The sequence below is a fragment of the Paralichthys olivaceus genome, chromosome 8 (assembly GCF_024713975.1).
Source record: "Paralichthys olivaceus isolate ysfri-2021 chromosome 8, ASM2471397v2, whole genome shotgun sequence".
NCBI lineage: Eukaryota > Metazoa > Chordata > Actinopteri > Pleuronectiformes > Paralichthyidae > Paralichthys > Paralichthys olivaceus.
In genome coordinates, this window is record NC_091100.1 from 6,202,740 (window position 1) to 6,216,373 (window position 13,634).

At 38.6% G+C, this 13,634-nt stretch overlaps 1 protein-coding gene across 2 annotated transcripts; it reads left to right on the top strand.

Moving 5' to 3' along the window:
- The first annotated feature begins 794 nt into the window (after positions 1-794).
- On the top strand, positions 795-13,231 carry mnd1 (meiotic nuclear divisions 1 homolog (S. cerevisiae)). 2 transcript variants are annotated; one of them, XM_020101187.2, is made up of 8 exons: positions 795-1,053; positions 1,536-1,601; positions 2,600-2,657; positions 4,472-4,620; positions 6,391-6,465; positions 6,571-6,685; positions 10,499-10,543; positions 12,349-13,231. In XM_020101187.2, exons 1-8 carry the CDS (start codon positions 1,051-1,053, stop codon positions 12,453-12,455), a joined length of 618 nt encoding a protein of 205 aa, XP_019956746.1. In that variant the 5' UTR covers positions 795-1,050; the 3' UTR covers positions 12,456-13,231. The 2 variants fall into 2 exon arrangements, with proteins under 2 accessions (XP_019956746.1, XP_069385947.1); XM_069529846.1 differs by lacking the exon at positions 795-1,053 and adding an exon at positions 1,354-1,431.
- Positions 13,232-13,634: the final 403 nt, after the last annotated feature.

The following is a 13,634-nucleotide window of genomic DNA, read 5'->3' on the forward strand; positions in this document are numbered from 1 at the left end:
TGACTTTAGCATGGATATCATGAGACTGAAATCACATGACTTCATGGGGGTGATGTCGCAGGAGGGGGCAGGGCAAGTGTCAATCAAATCAATCACTTTATCAAATTGGATAGATAATGTGAGACAGCATGCTTTGGGTAATCTGGGAGTCATTGAAGTCCTCTAAATGGGGAAATGTGCATGTAGGGACTTCCTGAAGTTAAAAAAACAAGATAAACTAAAGAGATGTAGTATATGGTCTGCAGTTGACTGTAGTTAATGGTTAATATATTCTGTTCCTGTCTGTTTAAACTGATTGATATATTGATTTATATCTATTTGATATATAAGATATTGTTTGTTACTTAATTTGATTTCAATAGTACATCAAATAATTGGAGACTTTTTGAAGACTTTATATCATTTAAAAAGAACTGCGTACATAGTTTGTATATTTTGATAAATGTGTGTGTTACTCTTGGGTTGAATCCTTGTATTTGTGCCACTTCGGGGAAGATAAGGACAGAAGTGTTGTGTCAATACAGAATCAAAATGAAAGTTAAAGCCATCAACATTTCTTCAGGAGTAATTTGTTTCAGTTTCTATAACAACTTAATTCACTTTATTTCAGTTTCTATAACAATAATAACTTAATAATAATAACTTATTACTGTGTCTGTGCCAACTAAGTATGTATTTCTGTTTCTCGTCAGCGGTTGTGTTTGAAGGTTTTCGGGACATTAAATCTAAAAACAACAACAACAACAACTTAATTGTTCTTTTAAAAACTTTTCAATAACATGTTTTTGTTCCAGTTCTCTTCAACGCGCGGGGATGCTGCAATTTACGAGGGACGAGGAAGGCAACACGATGACGTCATATCCCTCCGCGGGAAAATTCAGAATGTGACGTTTGACTTCCTGGGATTAAACTAGACGCGAAGAAGAAGAAGAAGAGCAATAAAGAGAAGAAGAAGAAGGAGAAGAGCAAGAGCAGCGAACCTTTGCGTCTTAATAACCACGTGTGTGTGTGTGTGTGTGAGAGTGACATCACAACAACCGTTAATACACAATGGTGAGTAAATGTTCACGTTCATCAGCTGTTCGTGTGACGCAGCCCCGGGTTAGCATTAGCTAGTAGGTAGCATCTAACTAACACGAGTGGGCGACGACGCGATACATTTAACGACATGCTGTCACCTTCACGTGTTATTTGACCATTACCGTCACTGTCCACTGTTCAGGGCAGTTATTCAAACATTAGCAATATTGAGCTAAACGACTATTTATCATGTGAAATCCAAGATGGAGCTATGTCGGGTTTCTTCTTCGTCGGCTGCGGTGTTGCTCTCTACTGACACGCGTGGCTGCAAAGCATATTACAACAACACTGATGTACGTGCAGCATGTTCAGTCTGTGGTTCTGATAACTGACAAACTCATATTTCAAATTGCAAGTTGAGAAAACGAATAGTTTCTTGTTGCTTTCTGAATAGTAGAAGTAGAAAATCCTTCGTCAGGGAGTTATTTCATGTCACATCACATTTTCTGCTACAGTCAAAGAAGAGAGGACTGAGTTTGGAGGAGAAGAGAACTCGCATGATGGAGATTTTCTTTGAAGCGGTGAGTTTTCCCGTTGCCACACAATGCAACACAAGCACCATTTTAAACCAGAGCTGATTTCTGAAAAGGATTGCATCTCAACAGTTTTAACAGAAACCTTTAGTATGATACATTTTCTAAAGCAAAATTAGCAAAAATACAGTCTTTGCACTTGAGGCAATTTTGTACCTACATTCATCCTCTGTCAGTGTGTGTGTGTGTAACTCAACCCCATCTTCAGTAAAACATGCAAACAGACCTGCAGCCTTTTAAACATGCACCAATGTTTAAAAGGCTGCAGGTCTGTTTGCTAACAGAGCACACAGAGATGGTGCAAATGAGGTAACCTGGCTGCTTAGTTTTTATAGAGACTTGCCCTTGCACCCTGCTGTCTGTTCATTGACTGGGGGCTACGAACCCTTCGCACAAAGGTTACAGCAGATAATCATCCCAAACGCCGAGCAGCAGATACCCCATCCTAGTGGGTCATGATTGGGATTATTTTGGTATAAAACTATAAATTGTGCTCTAGGAAAATCCTGCGCAGTATACCTTTAAGAAAGGCAGCCTATATGTAGATCTTCTAATGCCAGATGAGATACATATACTCTCCAGCATGGCCTGGGTCCACCCGAGGGTCTCTTGTCAGATGTGCCCAGAAGACCCCCCAATTGAAGGCGCCCAGCAGGCATACTAAACAAATACCCCAACCACCTTTCAATGTGAAGAAGCAGGAGCTCTATTTGGCTGGTTAATAATGATAATAACAATAAGAATATACTACTAATAAAACAAGCTTAAAAAGGTTTCAGCATCACACTAAATACAATTGTTTGAATTAAAGTAAAGTAAATAGGCTCCTCAAAATGGGTTATGATAAATACATTGACATTCAAAGTCATGTAACTACTACACATTTTAAAATATTGTTGGCTATCAATGCATAGATGTATTAATTATATTAATTTACATACATTTTCTGTGATACTGAAAAACACATTTTCTCACCCAATTTCTAGAAAGATGTTTTTCAGCTGAAAGACATTGAGAAGATTGCCCCAAAGACAAAGGGCATATGTGAGTAACGAGCAACTTTTTAATGATCTGCCAATATTTGATGTCTGCTACATACATGCATTTCACCTGCTGGTTTTCTTAATGTTATAAAGGTCAGAGAAATCTATTTTTAGAAAGAAATGTGAACAGACGCTGAACAGTAGATACTCAAGATTTGATCAGAAAAGCCTTTTAAAATGGTACATTTCACTTGCAAAGGTCTTGAATATTTGTCTGTAGCAAAATGACACCAACATGTTTTTGGGCTCATTTATTTTCATTGCATGCCTATTTGTCATCGTCATTTTCCTACAGCCCAGTGAGGCTGCAGGTACTTGAGAGATAATTAATAGTGTTACACTCAAGTTAATTTTTGTCTGAGCAATTTTTGTTTGAGTTATAGTAGCTTATGTTTAAGTTGACTTAGCAACTGCATGCATTGTGTTACATTACGAGACATGAAAGGAACTGAAGTGACAGGTTACACAGTGTTGTATTTACATTGCGACCTTAAGTAAATATATGAGAAATAATGCAAATATTTAATTGAATGTAAAATGAGTTGTTTGTGGGGTCAAAGTTTAATGTTGGAGAACCAGATTTGGCCCTCATAATGCTCACTTCTATACTCCTCTTTCAACTTCCATTACACCTTCATGTATAAACATAGCTGTGACATGTTTGCAGAATTAACTATGGCAACCTGGATTAGCCGTTACCATCTTAACTGTATTCAGTCTGCATAAGCATAACCAGACTTATGAACAGCAGTAATCTCATAGTACAGAGTGCAGCTGAAAGGGTTTTAAATAAATAAAACACAAGTTCTCTCTCTGTGTAAACATAGAGCCTTACATTACGAGTATCAGGGGAGATTGTGTGAAAACAGGAGGTTTTAAAGTGCTCACTCCTGCAGAGGAACAGATCCATGTTGTGTCTCCGAGAGAACCGAGGAGGGGTTTTGTTTTAAACTGGACGAAACATTAATCTGCTGAAACTGGATCTTGTTGCTGTGATTAAAAGCACATGTTTCTGACCCTTGTACTGGGGCATAATGTAGTTACTGAATGATGGGGGGAGGGGGGGCAACAAGAGCTCAACATTTTGGGCACCTTTTCCTGTAGAGGAGGAGAAAATGTGAGAAAGGGGCCAAGCGTATGATCTCAGTGGTAAGAACACACGAGTAACTGTTACAAAAAAGAGTGATTTTAAAAGGGGCAAAGAGTTCATTGAGTCACACATACAAGAAAAAGGCACGAAGGATTGGGAAATGCAGAGTCAAGCACAGAAAGAGTGTTTCACTTTCAATCCTCGTTTTTACTTTTGCTGATGTTCAACATCCTCTCAGGACTCAGACCCTTACCACAGCAGATTAGCTCTTTCAGTTTCACGGTGGAGCGGCTGAGCTAACGTGTGGGAGTATCACATTTCAACATTGACACTGTTCAAGATGTAACTCTGCTCTATTACATCCTCTCATGCAGCGCTCTCTCAGATAAATATAAACCGGCCAGATATGCTGCAGATGTGTGGGTTTCGTTTTCTGAACAGTTGCCAGGAGAACATAAGAATGAGACCTGATGCTGGCTTGTGTTTTTTTTAATCCTTTGGTATAACATGACATTCTGCTAAAATGTGCAGTTTGTATTGTCAAATAGATCCAAGTCTTCTCAGCTTGTATCGACCGTACCTGCTGAATCAGCCGTTCACAAATCAAATCAGTAATCCACATATAGCATCAACTCTGGGAACTCAATGTAATGATGGAAAATCAAGGATAGTGAAGTTTTAATGTGAAGGTGTCCTTTCCTCTCATGTGTCTCTGCTGCTTTAAGCTCCCATGACTGTGAAGGAAGTGCTGCAGAGCCTGGTGGATGACAACATGGTGGACTGTGAAAGAGTGGGTACGTCCAACTACTACTGGGCCTTCCCCAGTAAGGCCTTAAACACTCGCAAGCACAAACTGGAGGAGCTGCAGAAACAGGTGAGGCCTCACAGTTGGTCTGACCCGATATCTCAATATCTGCAGATGCTACTAAATGGAAAAATGATCAAAGCAGAGCAGCGCGGTGTTTACAACAAAGAGATCGAGTTCTGAACTCGAGAAGTCAGATGTCTTTCCTCAGAGTTGTGGTGAAAGCGTGTAGTTTCAAACCAGCTTGTTGTGTTACATAAGATACATCAGCACAGAGATGATCTGAGAGGAGAGACAACGGAAAATATAGACAAATAAATAAAGGGATTAAAGGTGAAGTTTCTTTGTTCACTAGTTTACAGTAAAGGACACAAACACTTACGCTAACTGAAAGTGAAGAGAGGGAAAATGGGAAGAACGTTCCTCTAAGTAAAAACAAAAGCAGCATTTGAATAAAGAGGAAACCTTTTATTTATGTGTTGTTTTTTGTTTTAGATCTGATTTTAAATAACCATTTAAACTCATGTCTCACTTGGTTGAGAGATCTTTTCTCATCACAGTCATCACTGCTTGTCTTTGAATATGCAGTTATCTGTGATGACCCATTTCCGTCTCCCACTGCATGGCAGGCAGATGGTGTGAGGGTGGTGACTCCACACAGAACATTGGCCACCAGATATGTAGGACAAAAGTTAAATGTTGCGAAGCCGCAATCTGTCTCTAGATAATGACACTTGGTTGTACCACAACACGAAATAATATACTGTGCAGCCATACGTAAGACACCACGGAATATGTTGTATGTTATGTTTAAATGGCAGCATCTATTTAAGACTATATTATAAATTAGAATCCTGGATGTTGTGACAAAGAATTGAGAAATGAAGTATCATTTTCAGCATTGCTCCTTCTGTCAGTTTAACTAAAAGTTTGCTTTAGCAGCACTCTAATTATATATTAATGCAGATGAATCATTTGTGAAATGCTGTGGTCGACCTTAATGCTCCACCAAGGCCCAACAGTCCCCTTCAATTCACTTAAGCTACACCAAATTGCACACACCATACATATCAGTTTCCTAAAGATCCCTGAATTATTCACTAAGAAAATGGTGGAAATATAATGTCATATCAAAGAAAGTGAAAAGAAACTTTAATGGGTTCTTTTTTTGGCCCATGTCCCATCCGCCCACCAAGTTTCTCAGGAAATCTACTCTGCACTTTTTGTGTAATTCTGCGAACGGACAGGGGCAAAAATACAAGAGCACTGAGCTGACTTCACTGTGCTCATTTTGTAATTTGATAATGGAATCCATTTTATACAACTGATCCTATTCTAAGAAACAACATGTCTAATATGGTCTTGTCAATACTGAGTTGTTTCAGTAAATTAATTCATTTATCACATAACATGATTTTATTTTTAGATGTTAAATTACAGTATGATTGATTACTCTATAAACCTTCTTCATCTGCCATCTAACAAAGATGAAGCAAAAGAAATCAATCCACGTGCCCAAGTTTAGACTTGTTTTCAACTGATGTGGGAAACATTTGTGTCTTTCTTTTCTAAATCCAAAATCAAAACGGTCAAAGACTGTTGCTCCACTGGAAAATATTGTGAAGCACATCTGATTTAATTTGTTTCATGAAATCTTATTAAGTTGTGTATTTATTGGTATTTCTTGTTCCGTGATCTTTGCCTAGTAATTTGACTATGGAACTGCTGCCGTTCCCATGCTGCGGTTTATGAATTAGGTTGTTCCTTGTAAAATCATATCTGATCTTGAAAGTAGTTTGATGTCAATAATTGTATTTCATTTAATGCTTTTCTTTTAAGATATCTGATGCAAAACAGAGAAAAGTGACTCTACAGAAAGTGGTTGAAAAGGCGAAAGTTGGACGTCAAGATACAGTAAGAAGAGTTTCACATACTTCCCTACTTTGTATGATATGTTTTTAACGTAACATGCATAAAATCAAATGAATGATGATCATAAACTGATCTGTGTCTGTGCAGAAAGAGAGAAGCTCCCTGCTGAAGGAGCTGCAGGCTCTGAGAGAGGAGCGAACTCAGCTGCAGGCCGAGGTGGACAAGTACAGAGAATGTGACCCGGAAGTTGTCGATGAGATGAGTGAGTAAAAACACACAACTTCAGCACGGTAGTATTTTTTTTTATTACAGGGTCACTTTACTGACTGTACATACAGTACATGACATTTTAAAGAGGTTTAGATTTGTTTGGTCACTTGAGTGTATGAAAAGTGTCATGTCACATACTGTATCTATTTATATAGCACTCCACAAACAAAGCAGTTCGGTCGAGAGGTGTTTTAAATGATTTACTGATTGGTTTTGAATTGATCGAACATGGTTCAGCCATTTCTTGTTTGTCTTAAAATCATTTGACAACAACTCTGAGGCTGCTTTGTAATCTAGACAGAAATGGAGACGTTAGAAAACATCAAACAAAGCTGTCACCTGCATTTTCTTCTTGATGCCAGGCACTCAGTTACCAGCAATGAAGGCAAACTGTTGTGAAAAGAAACCCCTTTTTTTTTTAATTTTCACCATTGCTTTTGTTATAAAAAGGAAATCAGACTAATTGAAAAATAGTTGGAGCACTGGGTTCTGACATCAAGAGGCTCATAGAGGCAGATGGTGCTGTTTTGCAACCAGTGAAAATCTTTTATTAAAACGAGTGAAGAAAACATCCCGAGAAACAAAGCACCTGAGGAGTTTATGACTAAAACATATCAAAGCTTTTTTACTTCACCGCTTCCTATAAATTGGCAAATATTGTTGGCTTCAACATTTTCATCTTTTCTTTAAGATATTCAAAACATAAACCAGTGAAGTGAACCAGCACTAACCAGGGCTGCAATGAAAACATATTTTACACATTCAAACCCCCCCCCCCACACACACACGTTCCACCCAACGCTATCTTGGATGTCCATGCAGCTCTACATATAAGGTCTGAATGCACCCAAATGCATTATGGGAAGCAACTGGATCTGAGTGCTTAAATTGATTTAGTCGATCACTCTGCTCCTCCAACAGCTCCCTCAGCCTGCTCTGTCACATTCCACCCTGCACTTCACCTACTGTACATCTCGTGCACCAGCCAGGAGGGCGTTCACATACTCATCGAGAGCCATGTGTCCCAACGCCTGACTTTAGCCTACTCTGATTGGTCAGAAGGGCGAGGCCCGCTCACTGCAGCCAGGGTTTTTTGATGAGCCTCAGCTCCTGGGGCTTTTAACAGCAGCTCTTAAAATAAGAAATTAACTAAATACAATTCTAGAAAAAGTCAAATATTGTAGCTTTAATTCAGGTTCCAATCAATTGGAATTGTATTGCTCAGCAACAAGGTCAGACTTTCTCACGGTAGAAGTCAAAATTGTGAGCGAGGAAGTGAGAATATAAACGATCACTCAACACTTTACATCTTCTCTCTTTTTCTGGTTTGAACACTAGTTTTTCAGTTTTAATGTCGGACTGAATGAGATGAGGTTAAGAGCTTTTGAGACAAGAACAAGTTCACTGAAAATGACGTCTTTACTGACTGATGCACCTGTTGTATGGTTTGGACACAGCTATTAATGGTATTGCAAACATCCCATGCAGCTTTTTGTTCATGATTCACCTGAGGGGTGTGTGTTTGGCACTCTATGTACACGTGTAGTTAAGGTGTCATAAAAATATCAGTTTTGTTTACCTGCTGCTCCCAGACAATAATTTTGTGCTCACACTTCAGCTGTTTTTTTCCATTCCAACACGACAACATGTCTCATCTGCTTACAGTCACTCCACAGCAGCAGTTCAACTCTCTTTAAATTTGTATCGTCATAATTATTCATATATATTTACATTGTATTTTATAAGAAAGTGTTTGATAATACATCTGTGGAAACTGAGATTTGTGACGATCTGATGAAAGTAGAACTGGGCGATATGACCAAAGATTATATAATGATAAAAATGTTTAGACCAGTTGATATTGATAGTTGTCACGACAGTTTGGGCCTTGGTCAAAGTAGATGCCCCAACTCTCTCGATCTTGCCCCTCTAACTGAAATCTGAGGCAACATTTCCTCCTGCTTGGCTTGTACCTGTATTCTGCTCATTCAAAGACGCACCTTAATTAGAAAGATGAACCCAGTGTTTAATGAGGCAGAGAAAGGAGAGGCTTTCTTTCATTTTATTCTGTACTTTGCTTTTGTCTCCACTTGCCTGCAGTCTTGTTTTCTCCTTTTTGAACTACACCACACGCACATGAGAGCGTTGTGTGCATGACTCTATGATATGTCTACACCTGAAGGGGTTTTACTGAAGTTGCAAAATGGTCTCGCTCAGACCTGTTGATGCAGATGTGGTGCTCATTGGTTCAAAGAAGCTTCTTTGAAGCAAATGTCTGTTCAGATACTGCTGCAACAACAGTATTCAGTTTAACCACTTCTCCCTTATAAGGATATTCAGGAAGGGGATAGTGAGAGTTGAAAGCACACTTTTGTTTAAATAGTATTTAAGTATTTGTTGCTTTTTCTAAAAGCTGTTTTTTCTTTTTCTGAACAGTATTTCACAGATACATTTTGTAGGCTAGCAGAAGCACAGTTCCTTATCTTTCCTTGTTTACCTCTGTTCACCTGAAATCGGACACTATTTATTGCTTATACATTTTTATGTATAGATGTTTTTGGCAAATCTATCTGAAAACTGAATTTTAATGCCTTCGTGCATTGGACTTTGGTCGTGTGTATGTAGTTTATCTCATTAGATCACACCCACAGTACGAGGCGTTCTCACAGTAATGGCCATTGGAAACACAAATGCCTGCGACAGAGTGAACAGACAACATTTTTGATTTTGCTCAAGATTTGTCAGGTTTTGACAATGTTGCCACACCCATTGATGCCAGTAAGATGTTGTGGTAACAGGTGAGGTTAAAAACCAAGGAATTTTCTGTTGATCAGTGAATAACAACATCCAAAGCCGAATACACAAGTAAAACTTTATAAGAATAACCTGCGCATGTGAGCAGATCAAAAATCAAGTTTCTCTTGCCATCTGAATCCCCAGCCATAAAGTTAAATTACAAACTCCAGGTCCGTGAGTCAGAAGTTGTTCCATTCAGTCCCTCCCATTTGGAGCTGCTGTTTTTCGTCACAATCAACTTTTGTTTTATCTGTGGCATTATTATTAAACGCTAAAATAAGCAGAGAAGGTGTGGAGGGTGTGACACCTGTAGAGGCTCATTCCAACAACTGAGATGAATGCACCAAATTTGGTTGGCTTCTTTCCCGTTGTTGCAGCTAAATCAACATCTGTAGATAATTATCGTGGACTCGATAAAATTAATTAATTAATTATTTCATTAAGTACTGCTTAAAGGTAAAGACAATACTCTATGCATGGGAATTAAATGGAGTTCCCTGCTGTTGTTCAGGGCTCATTTTTATAGATCATCAAATATATCTCTCAGAAACAGGGTTATTCAGTTACAGCACATTGTTCAGGTTACTCAATGAGCTGCCCAGCTCTAGTTGCAGGGAAGTGGAGGCTTAACTGTCCATATACTTACAGTATTGGCGCAGCTGTCCAACAATCACATCACTGACCAAACCTTCTTTAATTGATTGCTGGATTCATTTGTTTGTGTTGCCTGTATGTATGTATTTTACTTCATACGTTGATATTTGAGAGGCTTTGTCGCAAGAAAAATTTCTGCTCTGAGGACGATAGACTTTCACCTGTTTTCTGTACACGCAGTTTCTTGCTCTCAAATATATGTTAGTATATGGACATACTTTATGGATTTGCAACACATAAAGAAAAATGTTTCTATCACCTGTAATATGAGACTTTCATTACATGTTGTTACATTAAAATGCGAAAACATACTTGAAAGAGTCTTTTATTTAATTTGTGTTTTTTCTTTTTTCAGGGAAGTCAAATGTCGTAGCTAAAGAAGCTGTCTCCAGGTGGACAGGTAAGACATCTTTAGTTTAAAATACATAAACAGAGCTAGGATAAGTCTGGAATTACAAAAATTAGTTTATTTATAATTGACAACTGATCATGATTATCAATTAATGTTAATTAATGTAATTAATTGTATTCAATGATCTCAAAGGGACACATTACTTTCATTATATATGACAATCAAATCCTCTCTTCTCAGAGACTGGAACTTGTGAAAATTGTTTATATTTGGTCAAGAATGGACTTTAACATATGAAAACAGTGAGTGATACATTTTCTGTTGGCTGTTGTTCAACAATACATTTATTACAGTAAAGCTGTTTTCAGACATGACCTGTGGGAAAAACTTTGGAGAATTAGCTACAGAGTTTACCCAGAGTTTGCCGCTCACACATGCACGACACAGCGAAGGTTTATTGCCTCTCACTCGGACATTTGCGTTCACACGTGCACCTCCCTCTGAGAAAATATTCAGTGCTTGTCTGAAAGCAGCTAAGGTCACCTGAATTTTCAGCAAAATCTTAGCTTAACAATGACTGGGAATGGCTCATTCCATTGATTACTTACTTGACGAAAGCTGTAAGGGCACTTTGTCTCCAGCATGTCACCTCCTGGTCGTCAGCACTCAGGCTCTCTGTGTGTGCATTAGTTGACCTCAGTGGTATCCATGGAGACAGCTGACCTTTGGGGGTCATGGTAACCAGCCAGGCCTGCAGTGTTTCACTACTCTTTGGCTCAACATTTCTCCTGAGTCACATTGTCAGTCTGACTAAGAACATTTTCCCTTAACTGACATAGAATTATACTAAATTTAAGGCGCTGTGACTCATACCTACCTCTGCCTTGAGTCTCACTTCCCTCATCTGTGGTGGACAGTACTAACCGAAACCGCCTTAGATGGTTCCTCATAGCACTGTTGGCAACAACAGCTACTTTTTAAACTACAAGATGTAATATTCATTTATTATGTTGCGGCTCTGATCTATATTGTGTTCACCAAATCCATTGGATGACCAATAGCTACACAACAGTAAATTACATTTTCCTTGGAACCATTGAATTGCCACTTTTACCTGGATGGGAAGAAGAGGTGGGTTCATCTTTTTGAACCCTTTTTAATGCAGAAAACATTAGTATACTGCTGTCTTTACTATGTAGCTGCATTTATTTCACCAGAACCTCCATAAATCATTAGATTCAAGAGATATTTAGATATTGTCATTACAAGACAAACAAGTGCGTTTGACCCACAGTTAAATGAAAACGCAGACTGTTGTTTAAATGCTTTCTTTAGAGGGTAGTTGTGCACTGCTCATTCTAAACCTGCCTGTTTGCAATGGGCTGTTTGCTGCTTTCTCTCTGAATTTTTAAAAGTGACTTGCAGTAATTGAGCTGTGGTAAGTAAAGACCGACTGCTGGGCTCAGTCCACAGAACCCTGAAGCTGCTCCACCACTACTGCACACAGAGCTGTTTACCTGTTTATTCAAAGTTCAGTGAAGTACTCTGTACATAGACCTGTTTATTTAAGGTTTATCAATATTGAACATAGCATGCGTCCAAATCGCACCACATTCCACACTGCACTTCCTTGTTACTTTAAGTGTGAAGGTGATTAGATGAATGGTTCTCAAAATATAAGAGCCACAACCAGACCAAATTTGGGGAATTTTTAGATTTGTTTACTGAAAGAATTTGACATCAGAGTGAAGCTCTCTTTATCCCAGACTGACTTTGCTGCTGTACTTTAAATATCCTGATGGGCAGCTCTATCATTGCATCTCAACTCATGAAGTGTGATTTTCTGTTTTCAGATAATGTCTTTGCCATCAAGTCGTGGACAAAGAAGAAGTTTGCCTTTGACGACAGCCGCATCAATAAAGCCTTTGGGATCCCTGAGGACTTTGACTACATGGACTGATTTATTTTCTGCTCGTGGACACAATGAGAGAGAAATAAGAGTTTAAGCTTCAGTTTGAAGCCTCCACACCTGGTCTCTGCCTTTCTAACGTCTGTTCTGTGCATTAGAGTGAAAATAAAGCTACCAGGATTTATATAAAAGCCTGGGGGTGGGCTTTGAGTAAGGATGGATAGCCGTGAGTTTGCTGCAACAGATGGACTTTATCAGCAGATATTTTGCTTTGGTGCAACCAGAGACTGAACCGTCCATTAGTGGCTCTGAGGAGTGAGAGGGTTCTGAGCAGCCAGACGTTTGGGACACCTGTTTGCATGAAAACTGAGAACTCCAAGTTGATGATGGAAAGGAATCAACACTTAGCACCAATGTGTCACCAGTGATCTAATTTATATGTTTTAAGCAGATGGTTTGGAATCAAATGCTTGTGCACTATTTACACTAAATAACAGATGATACATTCAGGATATGTTTTGTCTACAAGCGCTGTAAATATTTACAATGCATTTATGTTTTTGCAGAACCCCTTTTCATGTGTTGCATGTAAAACGTCCTGAGTTTTAATTAATTAATTATTTCATATGCATTTACTGCAGGCCTCCAAATTGTTTGCATTTCGTTTCCCTCTGTATGAACAGAAAAGGAAATATCTAGAATAACTAAACCGCTGCGTTTTCCTTTTTCTGCGCAACCAGATGTAGAACAGGTAGTTGTGTGTTCTGTTTACTCAGTGTCCTAGTTGTAATGTTTATATGGGTTTGTTGATTTAAATTTCAAACATACTCTGCCTGCTTGTCGTTAATGACGTGTTAACACGTTAATTTCTTTTGTTTTATCTCTTAGCCAATAAGGAGAACATGTTGGTATTAAGAGACAAATGTCATGTGAGCAATATGCAACCTTGGAAACACAATAGTGATAACAATCTGTTGAGAGTTTCCTTTTTCTAATGCTTAAGTTCAATTATTTATACTAATCTGTTTCTGAACAATGTGCAACTGCCACTATTATATGTATTTATTGTGGCAACCCTACGCCTGTTGTTAGTACACTGGTGCCTGTAGCAACACTGATCCACTAAAATCTAAATACCTCACTGCAGTTTTGTTTGGTGGAGCTGACATACCTGCAAACTAGTAACCTGAGCGTATGTTCATGTGTGTACCTGCCCAACTCGTCTCAGCT

Excerpts from the sequence above, each read along its gene's own strand:
- mnd1 (XM_069529846.1), top strand. The coding sequence starts at position 1,372 with ATGTACGTGCAGCATGTTCAGTCTGTGGTTCTGATAACTGACAAACTC. Across the intron at positions 6,466-6,570 it reads AAGTTGGACGTCAAGATACA|AAAGAGAGAAGCTCCCTGCT; the intron begins GTAAGAAGAGTT and ends GTGTCTGTGCAG. Across the intron at positions 10,544-12,348 it reads AGCTGTCTCCAGGTGGACAG|ATAATGTCTTTGCCATCAAG; the intron begins GTAAGACATCTT and ends TTCTGTTTTCAG.